The 24,306-nt window shown below is 46.3% G+C and overlaps 1 protein-coding gene across 1 annotated transcript in view; it reads right to left on the bottom strand.

The window, feature by feature from the left end:
* Positions 1 to 3,249: 3,249 nt before the first annotated feature.
* The window catches only part of LOC112264615 (forkhead box protein O6-like), a 57,811-nt gene continuing 36,754 nt past the window's right edge, over positions 3,250 to 24,306 (bottom strand). Inside the window, exon 2 of the mRNA XM_024441345.2 lies at positions 3,250 to 6,197. Coding sequence (XP_024297113.2) covers positions 4,365 to 6,197 — 1,833 coding nt within the window. The 3' untranslated portion in view covers positions 3,250 to 4,364. The remainder of the gene's footprint in view (positions 6,198 to 24,306) is intronic.

The raw sequence follows: 24,306 nt of genomic DNA, 5'->3' as shown, positions 1-24,306 counted from the left end.
CCGACTCACCCCCACATACACACCAAGAGAGCCCACTACTGCTGTGATGTGTCAGGAGTTACTGCTATAGTATGGTAATAATGACAGGGGGTGTACTGCCGGGGTTGGCTGGCACATCTAATGCACAGCAGTGTGTCTATGAAGGAACACACACAACTGAATGAATGAGCGGAGACACACTCATGCATGTACACACGCGCACACACACAGGCAGGCTTACACGTGCACATGTGCACACACAAATAAACAGGAACAAAACAAGTCTAGGTTCTCTTTTGTTTTATTTTATAGTCACAGATGATCAGACACATCATTTTAGAAAAGAAATTGATATTTTGCTTGTCCCGAAAAATTATAATACAATTTTTTCTCCAATATAGATTATGTACAGAATCAGATTGTAATAGAAGCATCATCATGTCTCTGTAATAAAGATAATGAGGGACTGAGGGAGTCAAAGGGCCACAGCACAGAACCCATCTTCTCAACCAATGTAGGTATGTATGTATGTATGTTGTACCTCACCGGGCATGAAGGAGCAACTAGCTCTCACAGTCTCACGACAGAATTAGACGTTCATCCATGTTTCTCAAACGACAAATTTGGAAGTTGTTGCAAATGTTACATTTGGACGTGTTTAAAGATCATTTTAAGCATGAACTCAGAATTTTTAAGGTTAGGGCTAAGGTTAGGCATGAACGCCAAATGGTTAAGGTAAGGGTTAAGGTTTGGGAAAAGCTTGACACAAAAATGTCAAAAACAACTTTCTAGCACTGGATTTGAACTTGCAACCTGAGGCAGATACTAACAACCATCCACCATCCTCGTTCACTACCAAAACCTAGTTGAAGGTACCAGCTCTCACTGTTGCCCCTAGAGGCCGGTTTCCATGTCATCTCCAGATGTCCTCAGACATGGATGGACGTCGAATACTGACTTGTATCATGGGTGACCTGGTTGGAAGGAGACCAGGACAAGTGATATTACAGGGCAAGGGATTTCCATCATCAATTCTGGACATCATCTTGTACATCATCATGTGTGCTTCACACACACACTCATGAGATGCTCAACACACAAGCTAGTGCACGCTGGGGCCAGACACGAAATTACAGTCAGGGTACAAAAATATGCCATCTCAAGTCAAAAAGAAAGAAAGGAACAACGAACGGAAGAGAAAACCCTGTGAAGATACCCGTCGTTGTTCCTCTTTGATCAGAGCAGAGGGATAGTTATCTGATCTGAGCGTGTTGGTGCCGGCAGAGTAGCACTTGACATTTGGCCTGATTCAAAAGGCCAGTTCTACAGGAAGCTACTCGGCTGGAAAATATCACTGTCTCACAGTCTGCCTCTCTCTCTTACTCCTCCTCTCTCTGGTCTCTCTACCTATCTCTCCTTGTCCCTTTACACACTCTCTCTCTCTCTCTCTCTCTCTCTCTCTCTCTCTCTCTCTCTCTCTCTCTCTCTCTCTCTCTCTCTCTCTCTCTCTCAGGTGCTAGGACAGGACACGTCTCCCTCCTGGAATAAAAAATGCTGCAAACACAAAGCACCCTATCAAGACAAAGGACCTCACTGACGACCACAGAACGGGACAACCACAAGAAAACAGACAACAGCAAAGTAAAGCTTGACTAGAGACAACAGATACTGTAGGAATCTGAAGGGTGGAGTGGCAGAGGACTGGTCTGATCCCAGATCTGTTTGTGCTGTATAGCCAGCCAATTCCTATGTTCTTTGTGCCGTTAATACAATGTGAACTGGGACCAGGAGGACCTTGTTGTTCAAGCACTAATAGCCTGGCTTTTTCCCCTGTTACTGGACGCACAAAACCTCTCTAAAATCTCCCTTGTGCTTTCTGAAGAGAGAGAATTATGACTTGGTGCCAGGGAGATGAGATGAGAAAACACCAACACTTGCATAAATAAATCATAAATCATTTATCTCTTTAGCCAGGGAATTAATGTTGTTTCCCCTCTGTCTAACCTCTGGATGAGAGTATGTGATAGGATGAGAGAGAGGGAGAGAAAGAGAGAGAGAGATACAGAGGGGGGGTGGTGAATGGGATGGAGGGAATGAAGGAATGTGACAGGGAGAGAGAAAGAGGGAGAGAGAGAGAGAGAGAGGGAGGGAGGGGGGGGATAGGAGGAGAGTTTCTGTGAAGGGGAGAGAGAGAGAGAGAGAGAGGGGGAGGATAGGAGGAGAGTTTCTGTGAAGGGGAGAGAGAGAGAGAGAGAGAGGGGGGGAGGGGAGGATAGGAGGAGAGTTTCTGTGAAGGGGAGATAGCACTAAATAATTGTTATCTTGTTGAATGTGTTAATCAGTGTGCCAATTCACTAGTGTAAAACATTCCAGGCTTTACGCTGCTGTGTGTGAGAGGTGGAACGGAGGATAGGACAAGAGGGGCTGTACTGAGGTATAAGGACTGAGGACATCAACGCCTTCCTAATATTGAGTTGCACCCCCTTTTGCCCTCAGAACAGCCTCAATTCATCTGGGCATGGACTCTACAAGGTGTATCATAAGCATTCCACAGGGATGCTGGCCATGTTGACTCCAATGCTTTCTACAGTTGTGTCTAGTTGGCTGGATGTCCTTTGGGTGGTGAACCATTCTTGATACACACGGGAAACTGTTGAGTGTGAAAAACAGAGCAGCGTTGCAGTTCTTGACACACTCAAACCGGTGCGGTTTGAAAGAGTTCCTAATGTGTTATACACTCAGTGTGTAGAGGACAGGGACCCATTTAGGACAGCCCCTAGATTGTGTGGTTGGTCAGCTAGAGGAAGCAGCCAGGCTGGGGGTGAACGAGAATCCTCTTCAGGAAGCAGAGCAGGCAGGGAGAAAGCTCCTTATTTCATTAAGAGTAGAGCTACATAAATCCACCAAATGGAGAGGAAGAGGCACAGAGGGAATATTACCATGTCTCCTTTCCTTTCCCCATTGCTCAATTTCTCCTTTCCTCTCCCCATTGCTCCATGTCTCCTTTCCTTTCCCCATTGCTCAATTTCTCCTTTCCTCTCCCCATTGCTCCATGTCTCCTTTCCTCTCCCCATTGCTCAATTTCTCCTTTCCTCTCCCCATTGCTCCATGTCTCCTTTCCTCTCCCCATTGCTCCATGTCTCCTTTCCTCTCCCCATTGCTCCATGTCTCCTTTCCTCTCCCCATTTCTCCTTTCCTCTCCCCATTGCTCCATGTCTCCTTTCCTCTCCCCATTGCTCCATGTCTCCCTTTCCTCTCCCCATTGCTCCATTTCTCCTTTCCTCTCCCCATTGCTCCATGTCTCCTTTCCTCTCCCCATTGCTCCATGTCTCCTTTCCTCTCCCCATAGTACATAGTGACTTTAACATCATCACTTTGGCCAAAACACATTAAACCAGTGTGTCCGGAGGGGAATGGTGTGTGTGTGTGTGTGTGTGTGTGTGTGTGTGTGTGTGTGTGTGTGTGTGTGTGTGTGTGTGTGTGTGTGTGTGTGTGTGTGTGTGTGCGTGCGTGTCCAGATGGAGGTGAATGGAAGACATAGAGTGGCGTATTAAATTTGCAATAGTGATGCATCACCGTAGCTTAAAGAGATTAAAGAGGGGATTGTGCATTTAAATGGAGGCCCTAGCTGTGTGCATTTAAATGGAGGCTGCCTGATGGATGGCTGTCCTCCTGGACCACACTGGGGGACATAGCAACCAACCAACAAAGCTTATCCTCATCCCTCTATCCTCTATCTATCCTTTATTCGTCCATCCCTCCATCCATCTATGGTGGGCGACACCACCAGGGAGAAGGAGAACTCCTGACCCCCAATCCTCAATCCATCCCTCCCTCCTTTCATCCTTCCATCCTTGAGGAAGAAGGAGAACTCGCCCTGACCCTGGTGAAGCCAACCCCCTCTTCCTTCATCCCTCCCTCCCTCCATCCACCCATTCCCCGACCTCCCTACGTTCCAACCCATATGAAAAACACCTCAACCCGCTGAACCTATTTATTATGCAGTTGTTTGATCCTGTTCTCCAGTAAGATACCGCCTCTCTCTTTTTTTATAGGAAGAGATGGATAATAAAGTGGTTTACATAAATTCAACTTAACACAAACTATGACCCCCCCCAAGAAACCAGAGAAAGGAAAGAAGGAACAGAGAGAGAGAGAGGAAGAGAGAGAATAGAGATTGTAAAGGGACCCTCAGGAAACAACATGACAATACATCTTCAGTTATTTTGTCTTGTAGCATTAAGCATCACAGTCAATCAGTCAGTCAGTCCAAGGGTACGTTCTGACCCTGATCCCTGACCTCTGACCCCTGCAGCTCAGCCTTGTGGGTGAAAGCCTTTCTGCTGTGTCCTGATTGGCCCTTGGGCTTCCCCGAACAATCCCCTTCACCCAGGCACCCAGTTCTGACTGTGATGTCCCTGGGGCGCTCCGGCGAAAGCCGCTATGCTCATGCCCATGCCCACTCCTTGAGACAGGGAGCCGTCAAAGTTGAAGTCCATCCCCATCCCCTCTGTGTCCATAAAGTCATTGAGGAGGATGGACTCCACGTCACAGTCTAGGCTGCTGGGGAGAATGTCTACGTTTACATCCAGGTCTGGAGCCATGCGGTTGGGTTGGTGAGTGCTGTGGTGGAGGTGTCCATGGTAGTTCTGGGAGGGGTGGAGGGTGTGGTGGTAGTAGCCATGCCAGGAGTCGGTCATGGTTATACCCTGGTGGTAGGTGGTACCGGGGTAGGGCTGGTGGCGGGGGTGGGGGTGAGGGGCCGGGGCGGAGGCCAGGCGGAGGCAGGGGTCCTGGGGTATGTCAAGAACTGAGGCGGGGTTGGGGGCAGGGACGGGGGGATTGGTGGTGGGGAGATGGGGGGTGAGGGGGCCATAGTGGCTAGGGGTTGGGGTGGGGGTTTTGAGGCTGTAGGGCTGCAGGATATCTGTGTTGACTCTGGGAGAAAGAGCCTGGACGGCTGGAGGTCTAGGTCCACCCTGGAGGTGACCATGGTGGTGACCCTGATTGGACCGGGGAGTGTGGTCATGGCTTGGGTTCAGTTTGTGGCTGTGACTCTGGTTGTAGTCAGTTCCTGGGCTGAGGTGATGTTTGTGGCTATGGTTGTAGTCCAGGTTGGGGTGACCGTGATTGTGGTGACCATTCTGATGATGACCGCTGGGGTTCTGGTCATGAACTGAGCCGAGACCATTGTGTGGGCCTGGATTGTGTCCGTGCTCATGGTTATTATGATTATGGTTGCTATGGCTATGATTGTGGCTGCTGCGACTCTGATTGGTTACCTGGGTCAGGAGCGTGTGTGACTCCCCTCCTTGCCCTCCCAGTGTGACCATGTCCTTACTGCAGTACTGAGGACCTCCAGGCCCTCCGGTCAGCAGGCTCTGCAGGGCATTGTTCTCTGAGTAGGCCCTCAGGGGGCGCTGGAAGCTGGCTGGCTTGTTCTCCTGGATGGTCTGCATGGGCATGGGGGCGTGGAGCCGCAGCATGCCCAGGGATGGCTGCCCATAGACGGGGCCGCAGTAGGAGCCTTCCCCCTTGGGGCTGGAACCGTAGGGGCTGGGGTAGCCATTACGAGGCTGGGTCTGAGGGTGGTTCTGGGGGTGGGGGTAGCCTTCATCCAGGCTGATAGCCCCAGTCAGGTCAGTGAGTTGGGGTAGCTCCATTGAGGTTCCAGGGCAGTGCCCCCCAGTGCCCAGGGCAGGGGAGCGAGTGGAAGTAGGGCTGGGATAGAGACGTGGGGAAGTGGAGCAGGACAGACCTCCCTCCTCTGGCTCATCTGGCTCAGCCTCGGCCAGGATGGGAGACAGGCAGCCGCTGAGCGTCGAAGCTGAGGAGGAGGTCCGGGAGTGGAGATCCGTCCAGGCATCGTACTCCTCTCCTCCCACCCCTACTCCTCCCTTTCCTGCAGGACTACCATGCTCTGGAGACCCCTGATGCATCCCCGGCCGAGCCCCCTGACCCAGACCATAACCCTGCCGCCTGCCCCGACCAACAGCTCCACTCCCAGCTCCAGCTCCAGTCCTCTTCCCCCTGGCTCGTCCTTTACTCTTCAGGATCTTGGTGCCGTTGGGGCAGTCGATGGAAGCAGCGCGTCGCCGGGGTCCCTTACCCATCTTCCCCCCCTCTGGGTTCAGCATCCACCAGGAACTCTTCCCTGTCCCCTCATTCTGGACACGGATGAACCGAGTGTGGAGGGACAGGTTGTGGCGGATGGAGTTCTGGAGTAGAGATAGATGGGAAGGAAAGAGAGGGAGAGAGAGAGACAGGGAGAGCAGGGGAAAGAGAGATAGAGAGGGAGAAAGAGAGGGGAGATAAACATTAACACCCAAGAGAACATTTAGGGTGAAATTATCACATTTTTAAAACACACAATCATTTGAAATCACCACCAAACTATTTCATCTGAGCGAGAAGTAAAAAGAGAGGGATGGAGGACAGAATAAGGAGCGCAGGGAGCAGCGAAGTGCCTCAGAGCTATAGCCAATCAGTAGCTCTCCCCGCCTCTCCTCTCTACTCCACTCCACTCCACTCCACTCCTCTACACTCCTCTCACTCCACTCCTCTCCTCTCCACTCCTCTCATCTCCTTTTCCTTCCTTTCCTCTCTCCTCCCCATCCTCCTCCCCATCCTCTTCTCTCCTCTGCCCTCTCTCCTCTCCTTTTCCTTTCTCTCACTGAGCCAAATTACAGGGAGGGTTTCAGCCAGAGACTCCACACCAAACCATCACCAAGGTTACAGAAATGTATCACGCGTGGCAACCCAATCACCAACACGCTGTATTGATCGCAAGGCCTCCAAATATGGAACCCTGAGATCTAGCCAGGAGGCTGAAGGAGAGAGAAGGAGACGGGAGAGGGAGATTTGGCAGACTAATTTGGCAGATAATGTAGATCTGGAATAGTACCAAAACGGGGGGGAGAGAGAAAGAAGAGAGAGAGAGAGAGAGAGAGAGAGAGAGAGAGAGAGAGAGAGCGAGAGAGAGAGAGAGAATTGGAGAAATCTAGAGGGGGAGAGGAGAGAGAGGGGGAGGAGACAGAGTCATGCCTGTTCAACCTCCTTTTAAACCATGATCCTATAAACAGTACCAGGGACAGTGATTACAGCTGTGTGAATATTATGGTTAAGAGAAAGGGAGATGGAGGGAGAGAGAGAGAGAGAGAGAGAGAGAGAGGAAGGGAGATGGAGAGAGAGAGCGAGCGCGAGAGAGCGAGAGAGAGAGAGAGAGAGAGAGAAAGAAAGAAAGAAAGAAATGGAGTCCAGAACCAGCAACATGGGCTGTGATAATAACTGTAGCTGTGTGGATATTATGTCTGCCTCTGGGTAACCTCATTTAATAAGGGGCTAGATCTACTAGGAAGAGATACAGTATGTGAAGTAAGACGTGATGCTTCCCTACGGCTGTGTTCCAATATCCATACTTACCCACTTCTTACTACTTAATTCATCACTCAAGTGGCATGCTAGTGTGCATATTGGAACAGACCCTATATGTCTTAAGCTCTGGGTTTCGTCTGAGTGTCTGCTATGTAGCTAATCTACAGCTCTATAGCAGTATTTGAAGTTGAAGCCAACCTGGATATCAGCAGTAATCCTACTCTGAGACGCTTTTTGAATACAGGCCCTGATGAGATCTAAACCAGCCTGCAGGAGAAGCTTAGTGGGAGTAGAGATCGTCTGAGCTAGCCAAGCGAAGTACTTTACTGTATCTGTGGCCAAGCATAACTGTCATGCTCATATCATTGCCATGTTCTTCAGCTAGCCAAGTTAAGTAGCCTACTGTATGTGTGATTGATCTTGATCATTGCCATGTTCTTCAGCTAGCCAAGTTAAGTAGCCTACTGTATGTGTGATTGATCTTGATCATTGCCATGTTCTTCAGCTAGCCAAGTTAAGTAGCCTACTGTATGTGTGATTGATCTTTATCATTGCCATGTTCTTCAGCTAGCCAAGTTAAGTAGCCTACTGTATGTGTGATTGATCTTTATCATTGCCATGTTCTTCAGCTAGCCAAGTTAAGTAGCCTACTGTATGTGTGATTGATCTTTATCATTGCCATGTTATTCAGCTAGCCAAGTTAAGTAGCCTACTGTATGTGTGATTGATCTTTATCATTGTCATGTTATTCAGCTAGCTAAGTTAAGTAGCCTACTGTATGTGTGATTGATCTTGATCATTGCCATGTTATTCAGCTAGCCAAGTTAAGTAGCCTACTGTATGTGTGATTGATCTTTATCATTGCCATGTTATTCAGCTAGCCAAGTTAAGTAGCCTACTGTATGTGTGATTGATCTATATCATTGTCATGTTATTCAGCTAGCCAAGTTAAGTAGCCTACTGTATGTGTGATTGATCTTTATCATTGCCATGTTATTCAGCTAGCCAAGTTAAGTAGCCTACTGTATGTGTGATTGATCTATATCATTGTCATGTTATTCAGCTAGCCAAGTTAAGTAGCCTACTGTATGTGTGATTGATCTTTATCATTGCCATGTTATTCAGCTAGCTAAGTTAAGTAGCCTACTGTATGTGTGATTGATCTTTATCATTGCCATGTTATTCAGCTAGCTAAGTTAAGTAGCCTACTGTATGTGTGATTGATCTTTATCATTGCCATGTTATTCAGCTAGCTAAGTTAAGTAGCCTACTGTATGTGTGATTGATCTTTATCATTGCCATGTTATTCAGCTAGCTAAGTTAAGTAGCCTACTGTATGTGTGATTGATCTTTATCATTGCCATATACTTTAATGTTTCCCGTGTCCCTTTCTCTCTCATCTCATTTTCTCATGTTTCCCTTACTGTCTGTATCTTTTCTCCTCTCTTCTATCATTCTATCTATTTCCCCACCTGGTTTGTAGCTAACATGTAGCTAACATGTCTCCTCATCTCATCCTATTCTCTATCTTCATTCTCTCAATCATTCTCTCCTCTGCCTCCTGTCCTATTTTGCTGCTCTCCTTTACGATTCTTCTCTCTCCCCACGGTTTCCTGATCGCGCCATCTCTCATTCTCTCCACCTACAGTATATATATATATATCCATCCACCAATTGTATCTATTTTCTCGTCACCTCTCTGGTGACACAATTTCCATTCCCCATCCAGCCCATTCACATGGAACAGCAACCAAATACCCAGAAACAAATGAAATGCAAATCTATATTCAAGAGTCTCCTTACCACCCATCTCCCTGTGGAATCCATATAGTGTCTGTCAGTGTATATGTTCCCCTCCTAACCCTAAACTAGGGTTTCTAGCAGTAGAACCTTGCCAAATTGGACTCCCTTCCGACTAAACAGATTAGCTACGTCTCTTCGTTTTTTTGTCCATGGTTGGTATTGTGTGAAAAGCAAAACACCTGAACAAAAGATAATAGTTTCCTGCCGATCCTCACAAAACATCTCCAGGAAAATGCAGCAGCTAAGTGGGTTGCAAATCAATGCTGGGTCCTACCTATAATTTACCCCATCCACCAATCCACCACTGACAACATGCTGCCTTGACTCCAGTCTTTTTACAGAGGATTGGAAATGGGATAAGAGATAGGTATTTACAGTCACCAGTGAAAGCCGACACACCCCTTGCACAGTCTTCACATTTTGCTGCTTTAAAATTACATTTCAAAAGAGAATACGTTAGATTTGTTCTTACTGATGTACACAACCTACTCCACATTTTCAAAGTTAAAGAAAAATTATAGAAACATTTCCAAATGAATATATATTTTTTTTAAATGATGTCTTGATTGTGTACATCTTCACACCCAGCCATTACAGCTGTGAATCATTTTCAATGAGATTCTACCAACTTTGCACAACTCTTAGGGAAACAGTTATCAATAGTTTTTGTCAAAATTGCTCAAAAATTGCTCAAAATTGCTCAAAATTGCTCATACACTTGGGTGGGAGTCATTGATGGACAGCAACATTCAAACATTGTCTCTGATTTTCAAGGAAATGTAAGTTAGCACTAAGGCTGGACCACTCAGGAACACACAACATCTATTGGAGAGCAATTCTAGTGTGTCTTTGACATAACAAATATATATATATATTTGTCCCCCTAAAAAATACACATCTATCTCAGGCTTAGCGTTTCAGAAGACTGAGACAGATTTTCCTGTAACTTTTTACCTGGGCTTTGCTCCTTTCTATTCTATTTTCTATGTATTTAGCAAACTCACCAGTGACCGGCATATCCATAACATGATACTTTGTGTTTTGTTGTACTGGATTTAACTCAAGCCTGTAGTTTTTCATTTAGGCTAAAAAGTGCATTTCTTTGCTGTGCTGTGTCTTGCAGTATTAGTTGACAGCCTTGTTGAAAACCGAATGGGTCATTTGGAGTGGATTTTTTAAAACAGGCTTTATTCTTTTCACTTCGTCATACAGGTCAGTAATGTGGAGTGAAAACAGTGTTGTTGATCCCTTTGTATTTTCAAGTATTGTGGTGGCAGCATCATGTTATGAGTATGCTTGTCACCGCCAGGGGCTGGGGAAAGGAGCAGAGCCCAAATAAAATGTTAGAGGAAACCCTGCATCTGTCTTCTGAATTGTGCAAAGTTGATAGAATCTTATTCCAAATGTTTCACAGCTCTAATGGCTGCCAAAGGTGCTTCCACCAAGTATTAATCTCTGGGTTGGGTTTTTGTTATTTCTTAATTTGGATAATATTATATCACTTTTCTTTCACTTTGGAACTATGGAATAGGTTGTGTACATCAGAAGGAACAAATGTAATCCATTTTAAGATGTGATTTTAACTCTTCAGTTCCACTATACACATTAGCAAGAAGAGGGAGAGAAGAGAGAGAAGAGGGGAAGAGTGGAGAGGAGAGGGGAAGAGCGGAGAGCAGAGGGGAAGAGCGGAGAGGAGAAGGGAAGAGTGGAGAGGAGAGGGGAAGAGTGGAGAGGAGAGGGGAAGAGCGGAGAGCAGAGGGGAGGAGAGGAGAGGAGAGGGGAAGAGTGGAGAGGAGAGGGGAAGAGTGGAGAGCAGAGGGGAAGAGTGGAGAGCAGAGGGGAAGAGTGGAGAGGAGAGGTGAAGAGTGGAGATGAGAGGGGAAGAGCAGAGAAGAGAGGGGAAGAGCAGAGAAGAGAGGGGAAGAGTAGAGAAGAGAGGGGAAGAGTAGAGAGGAGAGGGGAAGAGTGGAGAGGAGAGGGGAAGAGCGGAGAGCAGAGGGGAAGAGCAGAGAAGAGAGGGGAAGAGTGGAGAGGAGAGGGGAAGAGTGGAGAGGAGAGGGGAAGAGTGGAGAGGAGAGGGGAAGAGCGGAGAGCAGAAGGGAAGAGGGAGAGGAGAGGGGAAGAGTGGAGAGCAGAGGGGAAGAGTGGAGAGGAGAGGGGAAGAGCGGAGAGCAGAAGGGAAGAGTGGAGAGGAGAGGGGAAGAGTGGAGAGCAGAGGGGAAGAGTGGAGAGGAGAGGGGAAGAGCGGAGAGCAGAGGGGAAGAGCGGAGAGCAGAAGGGAAGAGTGGAGAGGAGAGGGAAGAGTGGAGAGCAGAGGGGAAGAGTGGAGAGCAGAGGGGAGAGTGGAGAGGAGAGGTGAAGAGTGGAGAGGAGAGGTGAAGAGGGAGAGGAGAGGTGAAGAGAGGAGAGGGGAAGAGCGGAGAGCAGAGGGGAAGAGCGGAGAGCAGAAGGGAAGAGTGGAGAGGAGGGGAAGAGTGGAGAGCAGAGGGGAAGAGTGGAGAGGAGAGGGAAGAGCGGAGAGCAGAGGGGAGGAGAGGAGAGAGAGGAGAGGGGAAGAGTGGAGAGCAGAGGGGAAGAGTGGAGAGCAGAGGGGAAGAGTGGAGAGGAGAGGTGAAGAGAGATGAGAGGGGAAGAGCAGAGAAGAGAGGGGAAGAGCAGAGAAGAGAGGGGAAGAGCAGAGAAGAGAGGGGAAGAGCGGAGAGGAGAGGGGAAGAGCAGAAAAGAGAGGGGAAGAGTGGAGAGGAGGGGAAGAGCAGAGAAGAGAGGGGAAGAGCGGAGAGCAGAGGGGAAGAGAGAGGAGAGGGGAAGAGTGGAGAGGAGAGGGGAAGAGTGGAGAGGAGAGGGGAAGAGGGGAGAGGGGAAGAGTGGAGAGGAGAGGGGAAGAGCGGAGAGGAGAGGGGAAGAGCAGAGAAGAGAGGGGAAGAGGGAAGAGAGGGGAAGAGCGGAGAGGAGAGGGAAGAGCAGAAAAGAGAGGGGAAGAGTGGAGAGGAGGGGAAGAGCAGAGAAGAGGGGAAGAGTGGAGATGAGAGGGGAAGAGCCCAGAGGAGAGGGGAAGAGTAGAGATGAGAGGGGAAGAGTAGAGATGAGAGGGGAAGAGCCGAGAGGAGAGGGGAAGAGTAGAGATGAGAGGGGAAGAGCCGAGATGAGAGGGGAAGAGCAGAGAGGAGAGGGGAAGAGTAGAGAAGAGAGGGGAAGAGCGGAGAGGAGAGGGGAAGAGGTCTATATTCTAGTTTTCATACTGTTCCATATTCATTGTTTATGTGTAAGTACAATAACTTTGGTCCAGTGCTCATTAAATTGTTGGTAGTGGTTGTACTAAATTATCCTCCAATTTCACAAGTTGCTTTTGTTTACATTGGGAACCTAGCTAGTCAATGTAGCTAGCTAGCTAGTAGTAGTAGATGCTTGACTTCATACATCTTAGTACAATAACCAGTGATGTATAGTCAAGGCCATATGCAATCAAAATAAACTTTATTTCTCATTATTTCAATTCACAAGATAGAATAAACACGCAAGTCAGCCATCGAGAATTTAACCTTGGAAGCTGCCATTGGACATTGGACGTTCATTGATTTCAAAGGAAGCATTTCCTCAATGGCTGATGGCAATGCCGGACACCCCATGGATATATTGTAGCAGGGCAGTAACATTTGAAGACTGTGCAAGGGGTGTGTAGACTTACACAAGGCACTGTATGTCCTTTCCGACCATCCGAGGGGTCCTCAGCAGAAAAGTTAAAGCTGACAAATTACATGAGCAGTTATGAGCATACACTGACGTAATAGCCAGATGCATTTCCACAGACACACACAGACACACACACACACACACACACACACACACACACACACACACACACACACACACACACACACACACACACACACACACACACACAGACAGATGTAGAGTTGCGGTGGTGGTATACACTTCATACAGCCAGTATTGTTACCGACTTAATCAAAGGCAAATTGAATGACGGCGTAGTGAGCGAGGCCAACGCGAGATCGACCCACATCAGGTGATCTGAGAGAGACGCCCTGACAGGTTCCTCACACAACGGTGGGCTCCAGCTGGGCGTAACCATGGCAACAGAGTAAACCTAACCAGAGAGGGAGTAGAGAGAGACAGAGAGAGATGAAGTGTGTTGCTTGTGTGAGTGTGTGTGAGCGTACGTGAGTGTGTGCGTGCGTGGCAGTCAGATGCTGTTTGATGATGCTGCAGGCAGGGAAGCCAGCTACTCCAAACAGGCTTTTATCTGAGTCTGACAGATTTGTGTTCCTATCCACCAGGGAGCCTCAATCAGCAGCAATCACCACTCCTCACTACCTAGCGACCTATAGCTACCTATGTGGAACAGTCAGCCTCACTGATTAGCAAGTCAAGTGTGGTAGAACATATTACCACTACCACCACTATCACTGTTGTTACCTTACTAGGAGTACTGGGACCTAGTAAACGTATATGAATAGAAAATCAATAATATTTTCCTTACAAGGGGGTTTGATTTGCACATAAATAAAAAAGCTAAGCACTTGTCCATTGGGGTTAACACTGTCCTGAACAACCAGAATGCACATTTTTGGGGCGTTCAACCACCTTGTCATGTCTCACTACAGTATTAACACGAGTCTCTATGCTAACTTGTCATAAAGATATTCTGTCATGTCTAACTGCCATACAGTATTAACACTAGTCTCTATGTTAACTTGTCATAAAGATCTTCTGTCATGTCTCACTGCCATACAGTATTAACACTAGTCTCTATGTTAACTTGTCATAAAGATCTTCTGTCATGTCTCACTGCCATACAGTATTAACACTAGTCTCTATGTTAACTTGTCATAAAGATCTTCTGTCATGTCTAACTGCCATACAGTATTAACACTAGTCTCTATGTTAACTTGTCATAAAGATCTTCTGTCATGTCTAACTGCCATACAGTATTAACACTAGTCTCTATGTTAACTTGTCACAAAGATATTCTGTCATGTCTCACTACAGTATTAACACGAGTCTCTATGTTAACTTGTCACAAAGATATTCTGTCATGTCTAACTGCCATACAGTATTAACACGAGTCTCTATGCTAACTTGTCACAAAGATATTCTGTCATGTCTCACTACAGTATTAACACGAGTATCTATGTTAACTTGTCACAAAGATCTTCTGTCATGTCTCACTACAGTATTAACACTAGTCTCTATGTTAACTTGTCACAAAGATCTTCTGTCATGTCTCACTACAGTATTAACACGTGTCTCTATGCTAACTTGTCACAAAGATATTCTGTCATGTCTAACTGCCATACAGTATTAACACTAGTCTCTATGTTAACTTGTCACAAAGATATTCTGTCATGTCTAACTGCCATACAGTATTAACACGAGTCTCTATGTTAACTTGTCACAAAGATCTTCTGTCATGTCTCACTGCCATACAGTATTAACACGAGTCTCTATGTTAACTTGTCATAAAGATCTTCTGTCATGTCTAACTGCCATACAGTATTAACACTAGTCTCTATGTTAACTTGTCATAAAGATCTTCTGTCATGTCTAACTGCCATACAGTATTAACACTAGTCTCTATGTTAACTTGTCATAAAGATCTTCTGTCATGTCTCACTGCCATACAGTATTAACACTAGTCTCTATGTTAACTTGTCACGAAGATATTCTGTCATGAAGCTGAGAGGCCTTGGCTGGGAGAGATTGAGTGTGACACAAGCACACACACACATACAAACACACGCACACGGACACACGCATGTACGTACGCACACACAGGGAGAGAATGAGTGTGACAGATAGCACAGTAAGTGACTAACACTGCTGCTCTGTGTGTGTGTGTGTGTGTGTGTGTGTGTGTGTGTGTGTGCGTGCGTGCGTGCGTGCGTGTGTGCATGATGGCAAACATTGCTGCAACTCACGTGTAGTCTGGAGTATAAATAGAAACTGAGTCTGACCCAGACTCACCACGCTCGGAGGTCTCAATTCAATTCAATTCAAGGGGCTTTATTGGCATGGGAAACATGTGTTAACATTGCCAAAGCAAGTGAGGTAGATAATATACAAAAGTGAAATAAACAATACAAATTTACAGTAAACATCACACATACAGAAGTTTCCAAACAATAAAGACATTACAAATGTCATATTATATATGTGTTGTAACAATGTACAAATGGTTAAAGTACACAAGGGAAAATAAATAAGCATAAATATGGGTTGAATTTGCAATGGTGTTTGTTCTTCACTGGTTGCCCTTTTCTTGTGGCAACAGGTCACAAATCCTGCTGCTGTGATGGCACACTGTGGAATTTCACCCAGTAGATATGGGAGTTTATCAAAATTGGATTTGTTTTCGAATTCTTTGTGGTTCTGTGTAATCTGAGGGAAATATGTCTCTCTAATATGGTCATACATTGGGCAGGAGGTTGAAGTGCAGCTCAGTTTCCACCTCATTTTGTGGGAAGTGAGCACATAGCCTGTCTTCTCTTGAGAGCCATGTCTGCCTACGGCGGCCTTTCTCAATAGCAAGACTATGCTCACTAAATCTGTACATAGTCAAAGCTTTCCTTAAGTTTGGGTCAGTCACAGTGGTCAGGTATTCTGCCACTGTGTACTCTCTGTTTAGGGCCAAATAGCATTCTAGTTTGCTCTGTTTTTTTGTTAATTACTTGACATATTGGAAAGAATGATCTTTTTGTTTTCTCATGATTTGGTTGGGTCTAATTGTGCTGCTGTCCTGGGGCTCTGTGGGGTGTGTTTGTGTTTGTGAACAGAGCCCCAGGACCAGCTTGCTTAGGGGACTCTTCTCCAGGTTCATCTCTCTGTAGGTGATGGCTTTGTTATGGAAGGTTCGCTTCCTTTTAGGTACCACTGTCATGGAGGATGTAAACTCAAGCACCGAAGTAACAACTGAGGTGGAACCAACAACAGGAGTGGAACTCACCCAGCCTTCCAGACCTGCAGTCGAGAGCAGACTACCAGGGCACAGACCGTATGTGAAGTGGCCTGGCGCCAGTGACAAGAAGTTGTGGGAAACAGTGAATACTGACCTTAACTTGACCCTCGAGAAACTTCGAGGCACAGTGGAGAAGAAGTTGGAGAGGATGGGGGACATCATCTATGAGTACGGGGCAGAAAGCTTTGGAGTGCAAGAGGCAAAAGGCGGGAGAAAGGTTCCAACCCCACCAGTTTCCAGGAGGCAACAAGAAATCAAGCGCCTCATTCAAGAAAAGAGACAGCTTAAGAAACAGTGGAAGAAGGCCTCGGAAGTGGAAAAGGAGGGCATAGAGGCACTTCAAGCTGACATCAAAACCCGGTTGGCATCCCTCCGTAGAGCAGAGAACCTACGGAAACGCAGAAGGAAGAAAGAACAAACTAGAACTCGATTCTATAAAGATCTCTTCAAGTTCCTTAAAAGTCTCTTCACGAAGGAAAAAAGTGGAGCTCTAAAAACAACAAAGAAAGACCTAGAGGAGCACCTGAGAACAACAAACTTTGACTCAAAGCGACATAAACATCTGGCCATCCCATCAGATATCCCACCCATTGATCCCCCGGAACATCATATTGAGACCAGCCCTCCGACATAGAAAGAGGTGGAAAACACAGTTCGACGGGCAAGAACAGCATCAGCCCCGGGGCCAAATGGAGTCCCGTACAAAGTGTATAAGAACGCACCAGACGTCCTGAGGTTCCTCTGGAGGCTTATGAGAACAGCTTGGCAAAATAAGATAATACCCAAAGTGTGGCGTAGGGCAGGCGGGGTCCTGATCCCTAAGGAGAAGGATGCAGTGAACATCAGCCAATTCCGCCCAATCTCCTTACTGAATGTCGAGGGTAAAATCTTCTTAGGGTCATTGCCCAGAGGATGGCCGAGTACCTGCAAAGGAATGCGTACGTCGATACATCTGTACAGAAGGCAGGAATATCAGGGTTCTTTGGCTGCTTGGAACATTCCAGCATGATCTGGCACCAGATCCAAATGGCCAAGGTGGAGAAAAGGGACCTCCATGTAGTCTTCCTCGACCTTGCCAATGCATTTGGCTCTGTGCCCCATGAACTCCTGTGGTCTGCCTTCAGATTTTTCCACATACCGGACACCATCACAACCCTGGTGAAGTAGTACTTCCAGGATCTGCAGTTCTGCTTCACCACCTCAGAGTTTACCACCTCATGGCAGTGCCCGAATGTAGGTATAATGGCGGGATGTACCATTTCTCCGTTGGCATTCATAATGGCAATGGAGGTTATCATCAGATCCTCAAAATGGGTTGCTGGTGGACAGTGAGTCTACTCTAGTTTCCGCCTCCCTCCACTCAGAGCCTACATGGATGATATTACAACATTGACCACCACTGTCCCATGCACCAGGAGACTGCTCAGAAAACTTGAAGAGAACACCAGCTGGGCCCGTATGAAGATTAAACCATCCAAGTCACACAGCATCTCGATTGTGAAGGGAGTACTCTCCGACCTGAAGTTCTTCATCTGAGATGACCAAATCCCAACAGTGTCTGAGCAGCCGGTAAAAAGCCTTGGAAGGTGGTATGATGCAAGCCTGAAGGACAAAGACCAGGTGCAACAGCTGCGTAAAGACATCTGTAGTAGCCTACAGTCCATCGACAACACCCAGCTACCTGGAAAGTTAAAGGCCTGGTGTCTGCAGTTTGGTCTCCTACCCCGGGTGTTGTGGCCCCTAGCAGTGTGTGAGGTTCCAATCTCAACAGTGGAGAAGATGGAAAGAGGAGTCACAGGCTACTTAAAGAAGTGGCTTGATGCCTTACCACCATAGGCCTCTATGGAGATGGTGTCCTCAAGCTGCCCCTCACCAGTCTAACAGAGTAATTCAAGTGTGCAAAAACCAGGCTCCAGATGACACTGAATGAATCTCAAGACCCAGTGGTGAGCAACAACACGCCGACCTTGGCAACTGGGCGCAAATGGAGGCCAGGAAAAGCAGTCCAGGAGGCAACAGCAGCCCTCAGACATGCTGACATTGTGGGTCATGTTCAGCAAGGGAGAGGAGGCCTTGGGCTAACTAGCCGTGCTGCTTGGAGTAAGGCCACTGCACCAGAGCGGCGGAAGATGGTAGTGCAGGAAGTACGCCATCAGGAGGAGGCTGCAAGGTGGGCCAAGGCAATCTCTCTTACCAAACAGGGACAGGGGACTCGATGGGACAGTGTGGAGAAGAGGAAGATCGGCTGAAAGGATCTGTGGGCCATGGAAGCGAGGCGGTTGAGCTTTTCCATCAGAGCAACATATGACGTCCTTGGTATTCACCAATGGTATGGTGAAGATCCGGACTGTGCCCTCTGTTCCATGCCAGCCAACCTCAGGCACATTCTCACAGGATGTAAAACAAGCCTCACCCAAGGACGCTACACTTGGCGTCACAACCAAGTCCTTAAAAACCTTGCGTCCGCCCTGGAGGACAAGCGAGCTGCCACCAACTCCCTACTACCCCCAGCAGCATCACACCCCTTACGGACAACCTTTGTCCGCGAAGGGGCTAAACCACCGAAAAGCGGCTCTACACCATTAGAGCGAGACCAGCTGCTCTTGGCCCGCGACTGGAAAATGCTAGCTGACATTGGCCGGCAACTTGTGTTTCCTCCGAAGATCGCAACCACCACCCTAAGACCTGACATGGTGCTCTGGTCCCGTTCGCTCAAGAAGGTCTTCATCATTGAGGTCACAGAACCCTGGGAGGACTCAGTAGATGAGGCTTATGAGCGAAAACATCTGCGCTATGCCGATCTAGCTGCCGAAGCACGGCATCATGGCTGGAACACAGAAGTCCGACCAGTGGAGGTGGGCTGCACAGGTTTTGTGGCAACATCTACAACCAGACTGCTTAGAGACCTGGGAATTAAGGGCCAGAGCCAGCGTTCGGCAATCAAAGCTGTATCGGAGGCGGCAGAAGGCAGCAGTCAGTGGCTCTGGATGAAGAGGAAAGACCCCAGCTGGGCCCCGAAGTGAGAGGGCCAGGAGGTATGCGGTCAACAATGCTTGACTCAGGGAGGAGGACGCCCCTGCCATGCATAGTCCCATGGGATGTTGGCTATCAACAACAAGGCAACTCCTATGACTAATTGGGAATGGGACGCAAGCGTAGGATTGATCACCCTGTCGCTGGCCGCCTTTGGGGAGGGTGTATAGTGTGAAAGGCCGAAACACCCTAGGAACCAAAGGTACACTACTGACGATGCGCTCCCCAAATTTCACCAGGCTCACTGTTCATGAACTCTTGGAAGTGCTTGCACAAAGGATAGTAACATCTCATCCTGTGTTCTTGGAATCTAGGTGGTTGTAGAATTTAACAGCTCTTTTCTGGATTTTGATAATTAGTGGGTATCGGCCTAATTCTGCTCTGCATGCATTATTTGGTGTTCTACGTTTTACACAGAGGATATTTTTACAGAATTCTGCATGCAGAGTCTCAATTTGGTGTTTGTCCCATTTTGTGAAGTCTTGGTTGGTGAGCGGACCCCAGAACTCACAACCGTATAGGGCAATGGGCTCTATGATTGATTCAAGTATTTTTAGCCAGGTCCTAATTGGTATGTTGAAATTTATGTTCCTTTTAATGGCATAGAATGCCCTTCTTGCCTTGTCTCTCAGATCGTTCACAGCTTTGTGGAAGTTACCTGTGGCGCTGAAGTTTAGGCCAAGGTATGTATAGTTGGTATTTGTATTTGTGGTCCTGGCGAATGGACCTTTTTTGGAACACCATTATTTTGGTCTTACTGAGATTTACTGTCAGGGCCCAGGTCTGACAGAATCTGTGCAGAAGATCTAGGTGCTGCTGTAGGCCCTCCTTGGTTGGTGACAGAAGCACCAGATCATCAGCAAACAGTAGACATTTGACTTTGGATTCTAGTAGGGTGAGGCCGGGTGCTGCAGACTTTTCTAGTGCACGTGCCAATTCGTTGATATATATGTTGAAGAGGGTGGGGCTTAAGCTGCATCCCTGTCTCACCCCATGACCCTGTGTGAAGAAATGTGTGTGTTTTATGCCCATTTTAACCGCACACTTGTTTTTTGTGTACATGGATTTTATAATGTCGTATGTTTTACCCCCAACACCACTTTCCATCAATTTGTATAGCAGACCCTCAAGCCAAATTGAGTCGAAGGCTTTTTTGAAATCGACAAAACATGAGCAGAATTTGCCTTTGTTTTGGTTTGTTTGGTTGTCAATTAGGGTGTGCAGGGTGAATACATGGTCTGTTGTGCGGTAATTTGGTAAAAAGCCAATTTGACATTTGCTCAGTACATTGTTTTCATTGAGGAAATGTACGAGTCTGCTGTTAATGATAATGCAGAGGATTTTCCCAAGGTTACTGTTGACGCATATTCCACGATAGTTATTGGGGTCAAATTTGTCTCCACATTTGTGGATTGGTGTGATCAGTCCTTGGTTCCAAATATTGGGGAAGATGCCAGAGCTAAGGATGATGTTAAAGAGTTTTAGTATAGCCAATTGGAATTTGTTGTCTGTATATTTGATCATTTCATTAAGGATACCATCAACACCACAGGCCTTTTTGGGTTGGAGGGTTTTTATTTTGTCCGTTAACTCGTTCAAGGTAATTGGAGAATCCATTGGGTTCTGGTAGTCTTTAATAGTTGATTCTAAGATTTGTATTTGATCATGTATATGTTTTTGCTCTTTATTCTTTGTTATAGAGCCAAAAAGATTGGAGAAGTGGTTTACCCATACATCTCCATTTTGGATAGATCATTTTTCGTGTTGTTGTTTGTTTAGTGTTTTCCAATTTTCCCAGAAGTGGTTAGAGTCTATGGATTCTTCAATTACATTGAGCTGATTTCTGACGTGCTGTTCCTTCTTTTTCCGTAGTGTATTTCTGTATTGTTTTAGTGATTCACCATAGTGAAGGTGTAGACTCAGGTTTTCCAGGTCTCTATGTTTTTGGTTGGACAGGTTTCTCAATTTATTCTTAGATTTTTGCATTCTTCATCAAACCATTTGTCATTGTTGTTCATTTTCTTCAGTTTTCTATTTGAGATTTTTAGATTTGATAGGGAAACTGAGAGGTCAAATATACTGTTAAGATTTTCTACTGCCAAGTTTACACCTTCACTATTGCAGTGGAACGTTCTCCCTCCCTCCCTCTTTCTCCCTCTACACACACACACTCTCCCTCAATACACACACACTACTCCCCACCACTCTCCAAAACTGTCAATCATACGTAATCCATATCCAGTTTGGGTAATCCAGGGTAATCCCAGGCTAATCCTGCTTTAATCTGGGCTACTCCTTAGCTGGGGCTCACCCCAACACCACAGTGACAGGACACGGATTGGTCGATCAGTAGGATCATGACGATTTTGAGTGGAAACGGTGACTATGACGATGATATGTGACAAAATTGGTGGAAGGGTTTTATTGGTAAACCCCTAGGAACAAAAAACAAGCGTAGGCTGCTTGACCGGCCTGGCTGGACATATGGGTAGCTTGACTTGTCCTGTTGATACCTCTTCTCTGAGGAAAACATGTTTTTCACTGCTAGGGTTCAGCAGTACACAACTTCCATTGGTTTTAAATCAGTATACGGCCATATCTTAACAGACATACCATCATTTGGACCCATGTCTTCTTTAAACGTTTGGGAGCATCCAGTGTGCTGGTGTTTTCCTTGTTTTATTCATGATATTCTACATACCCTGCACCTGCTTGATTTTGGTACTAGCTATAAACATTTGACACAGAGGAACTAGCTATTCATCAGAGAGTACTGTACTGCAGGCTGAACTGAAAACCACAAGGAAGCCATGTTGATTTACACTCCCTGCCACAGGTCTGTAAATGTCCAAGAGTGGAACAGGTTGTTGGGCTTCTGCACCTCTCCCTTCTGCTTCTCACTGACTGGACTTTTTTAAATTCTAGCTCTTATACAGCTCTATCCTCAGTGGAGAACTCTGTGGAATGGGCAGGTTCTTTAGAGAATTCATTGAAACATCATATAGTGATCTTTTTTTTTGCTTTCACATTTTAAGGCTCCGCATTCCGGAGCTTTCTAGAATTCAGAGTGTTCTGTTTTACATACTGTGCATGTGGATGGTGTTCCATTATATGTGGTTTACAAGGAATACGAATGGTCCATACTAATCCTGGGTGTTCCAGGGGATTGTTCTAAATGAGCATTCTTCAGAATTACAGTTTAAGTGGGAAGTTTACATACACCTTAGCCAAATACATTTAAACTCAGTTTTTCACAATTCCTGACATTCAATCCGAGTAAAAATTCCCTGCCTAGGACAGTTAGGATCACCACTTTATTTTAAGAATGTGAAATGTCAGAATAATAGTAGAGAGAATAATTTTTTTCAGCTTTTATTTCTTTCATCACATTCCCAGTGGGTCAGAAGTTTACATACACTCAATTAGTATTTGGTAGCATTGCCCTTAAATTGTTTAACTTGGGTCAAACGTTTCGGGTAGCCTTCCACAAGCTTCCCACAATAAGTTGGGTGAATTTTGGCCCATTCCTTCTGACAGAGCTGGTGTAACGGAGTCAGGTTTGTAGGCCTCCTTGCTCGCACATGCTTTTCAGTTCTGCCCAAACATTTTCTATATGATTGAGGTCAGGGCGTTGTGATGTCCACTCCAATACCTTGACTTTGTTGTCCTTAAGCCATTTTGCCACAACTTTGGAAGTATGCTTGGATTCATTGTCCATTTGCAAGACCCATTCGTGACCAAGCTTGAACTTCCTGACTGATGTCTTGAGATGTTGCTTCAATATATCCACATAATTTTCCTACCTCATGATGCCATCTATTTTGTGAAGTGCACCAGTCCCTCCTGCAGCAAAGCACCCCACAACATGATGCTGCCACCCCCAAGCTTCACGGTTGGGATGGTGTTCTTCAGCTTGCAAGCCATCCCCTTTTCCTCCAAACATAATGATGGTCATTATGGCCAAACAATTCTATTTTTGTTTCATCAGACCAGAGGACATTTCTCCAAAAAGTACGATATTTGTCCCAATGTGCAGTGGCAAACCGTGGTCTCGCTTTGTTATGGAAGTTTTGGAGCAGTGGCTTCTTCCTTACTGAACAGCCTTTCAGGTTATGTCGATATAGGACTCGTTTTACTGTGAATATAGATACTTTTGTACCTGTTTGCTCCAGCATTTACAAGGTCCTTTGCTGTTGTTCTGGGATTGATTCGCACTTTTCACACCAAAGTACATCCATCTCTAGGAGAAAGAGAGGCACTGAGGCAAGTAGTTTAAAGATAGGCCTTGAAATACATCCACAGGTACACGTCCAGTTGACTCAAATGATTTAATTTAGCCTATCAGAAGCTTCTAAAGCCATGACATAATTTGCTGGAATTGTCCAAGCTGTTTAAAGGCACAGTCAAGTTAGTGTATGTAAACTTCTGACCCACTGGAATTGTGATACAGTCAATTAAAAGTGAAATCATTTGTCTGAAAACAATTGTTGGAATAATTACTTAAATCACTTTGTCATTCACAAAGTAGATGTCCTAACCGACTTGCCAAAACTATAGTTTGTTAACAAGAAATTTGTGTGGAGTTTTAATGACTCCAACCTAGGTGTATGTAAACTTCAGACTTCAACTGTATATAGTCGGACTAGACACTAGAGAAAAGCGGTTGATTTTCCACCGTGTTCCAGACGTTATTTATTCATCAATTTCTCACAGTTAAACATCATTATGCACAGTCGGCCCTGTGTGTGTGTGTGTGTGTGTGTGTGTGTGTGTGTGTGTGTGTGTGTGTGTGTGTGTGTGTGTGTGTCATTATGCACGGTCAGGTGCTGTCAATGGGTAGTGTCTTTCTATTATATTCGTAACATTTATTTGATAATGAGCAGCAGAGGAGGAGTGGAGAAGTGGAAAAGTGGAGGGAGAAGATAAAAGCTGCTGACGACTGCATCTGTTCATTGTGGAGAGAGAGGATTTCTTTCTTTCTGTAGGCAGGGGGAGAGAGAGAGAGAGCAGGAGCCAGACTGGGCTGTGCGGGAATGGCTCTCCTCTTCTCTTGCCTGCCTCTCTTCTGCTAAGCCTGTCTGGAGGCGATCGATGGGAATTAGTCAACGCTAAAGATTCACTTCCTGTGACTGATGTCACGGGCG

This window comes from Oncorhynchus tshawytscha, linkage group LG13 (genome assembly GCF_018296145.1).
Source record: "Oncorhynchus tshawytscha isolate Ot180627B linkage group LG13, Otsh_v2.0, whole genome shotgun sequence".
Taxonomy (NCBI): Eukaryota; Metazoa; Chordata; class Actinopteri; order Salmoniformes; family Salmonidae; genus Oncorhynchus; species Oncorhynchus tshawytscha.
Note: the sequence above shows the minus strand (reverse complement) of the source record. Positions and strands in the feature narration are given on the sequence as shown.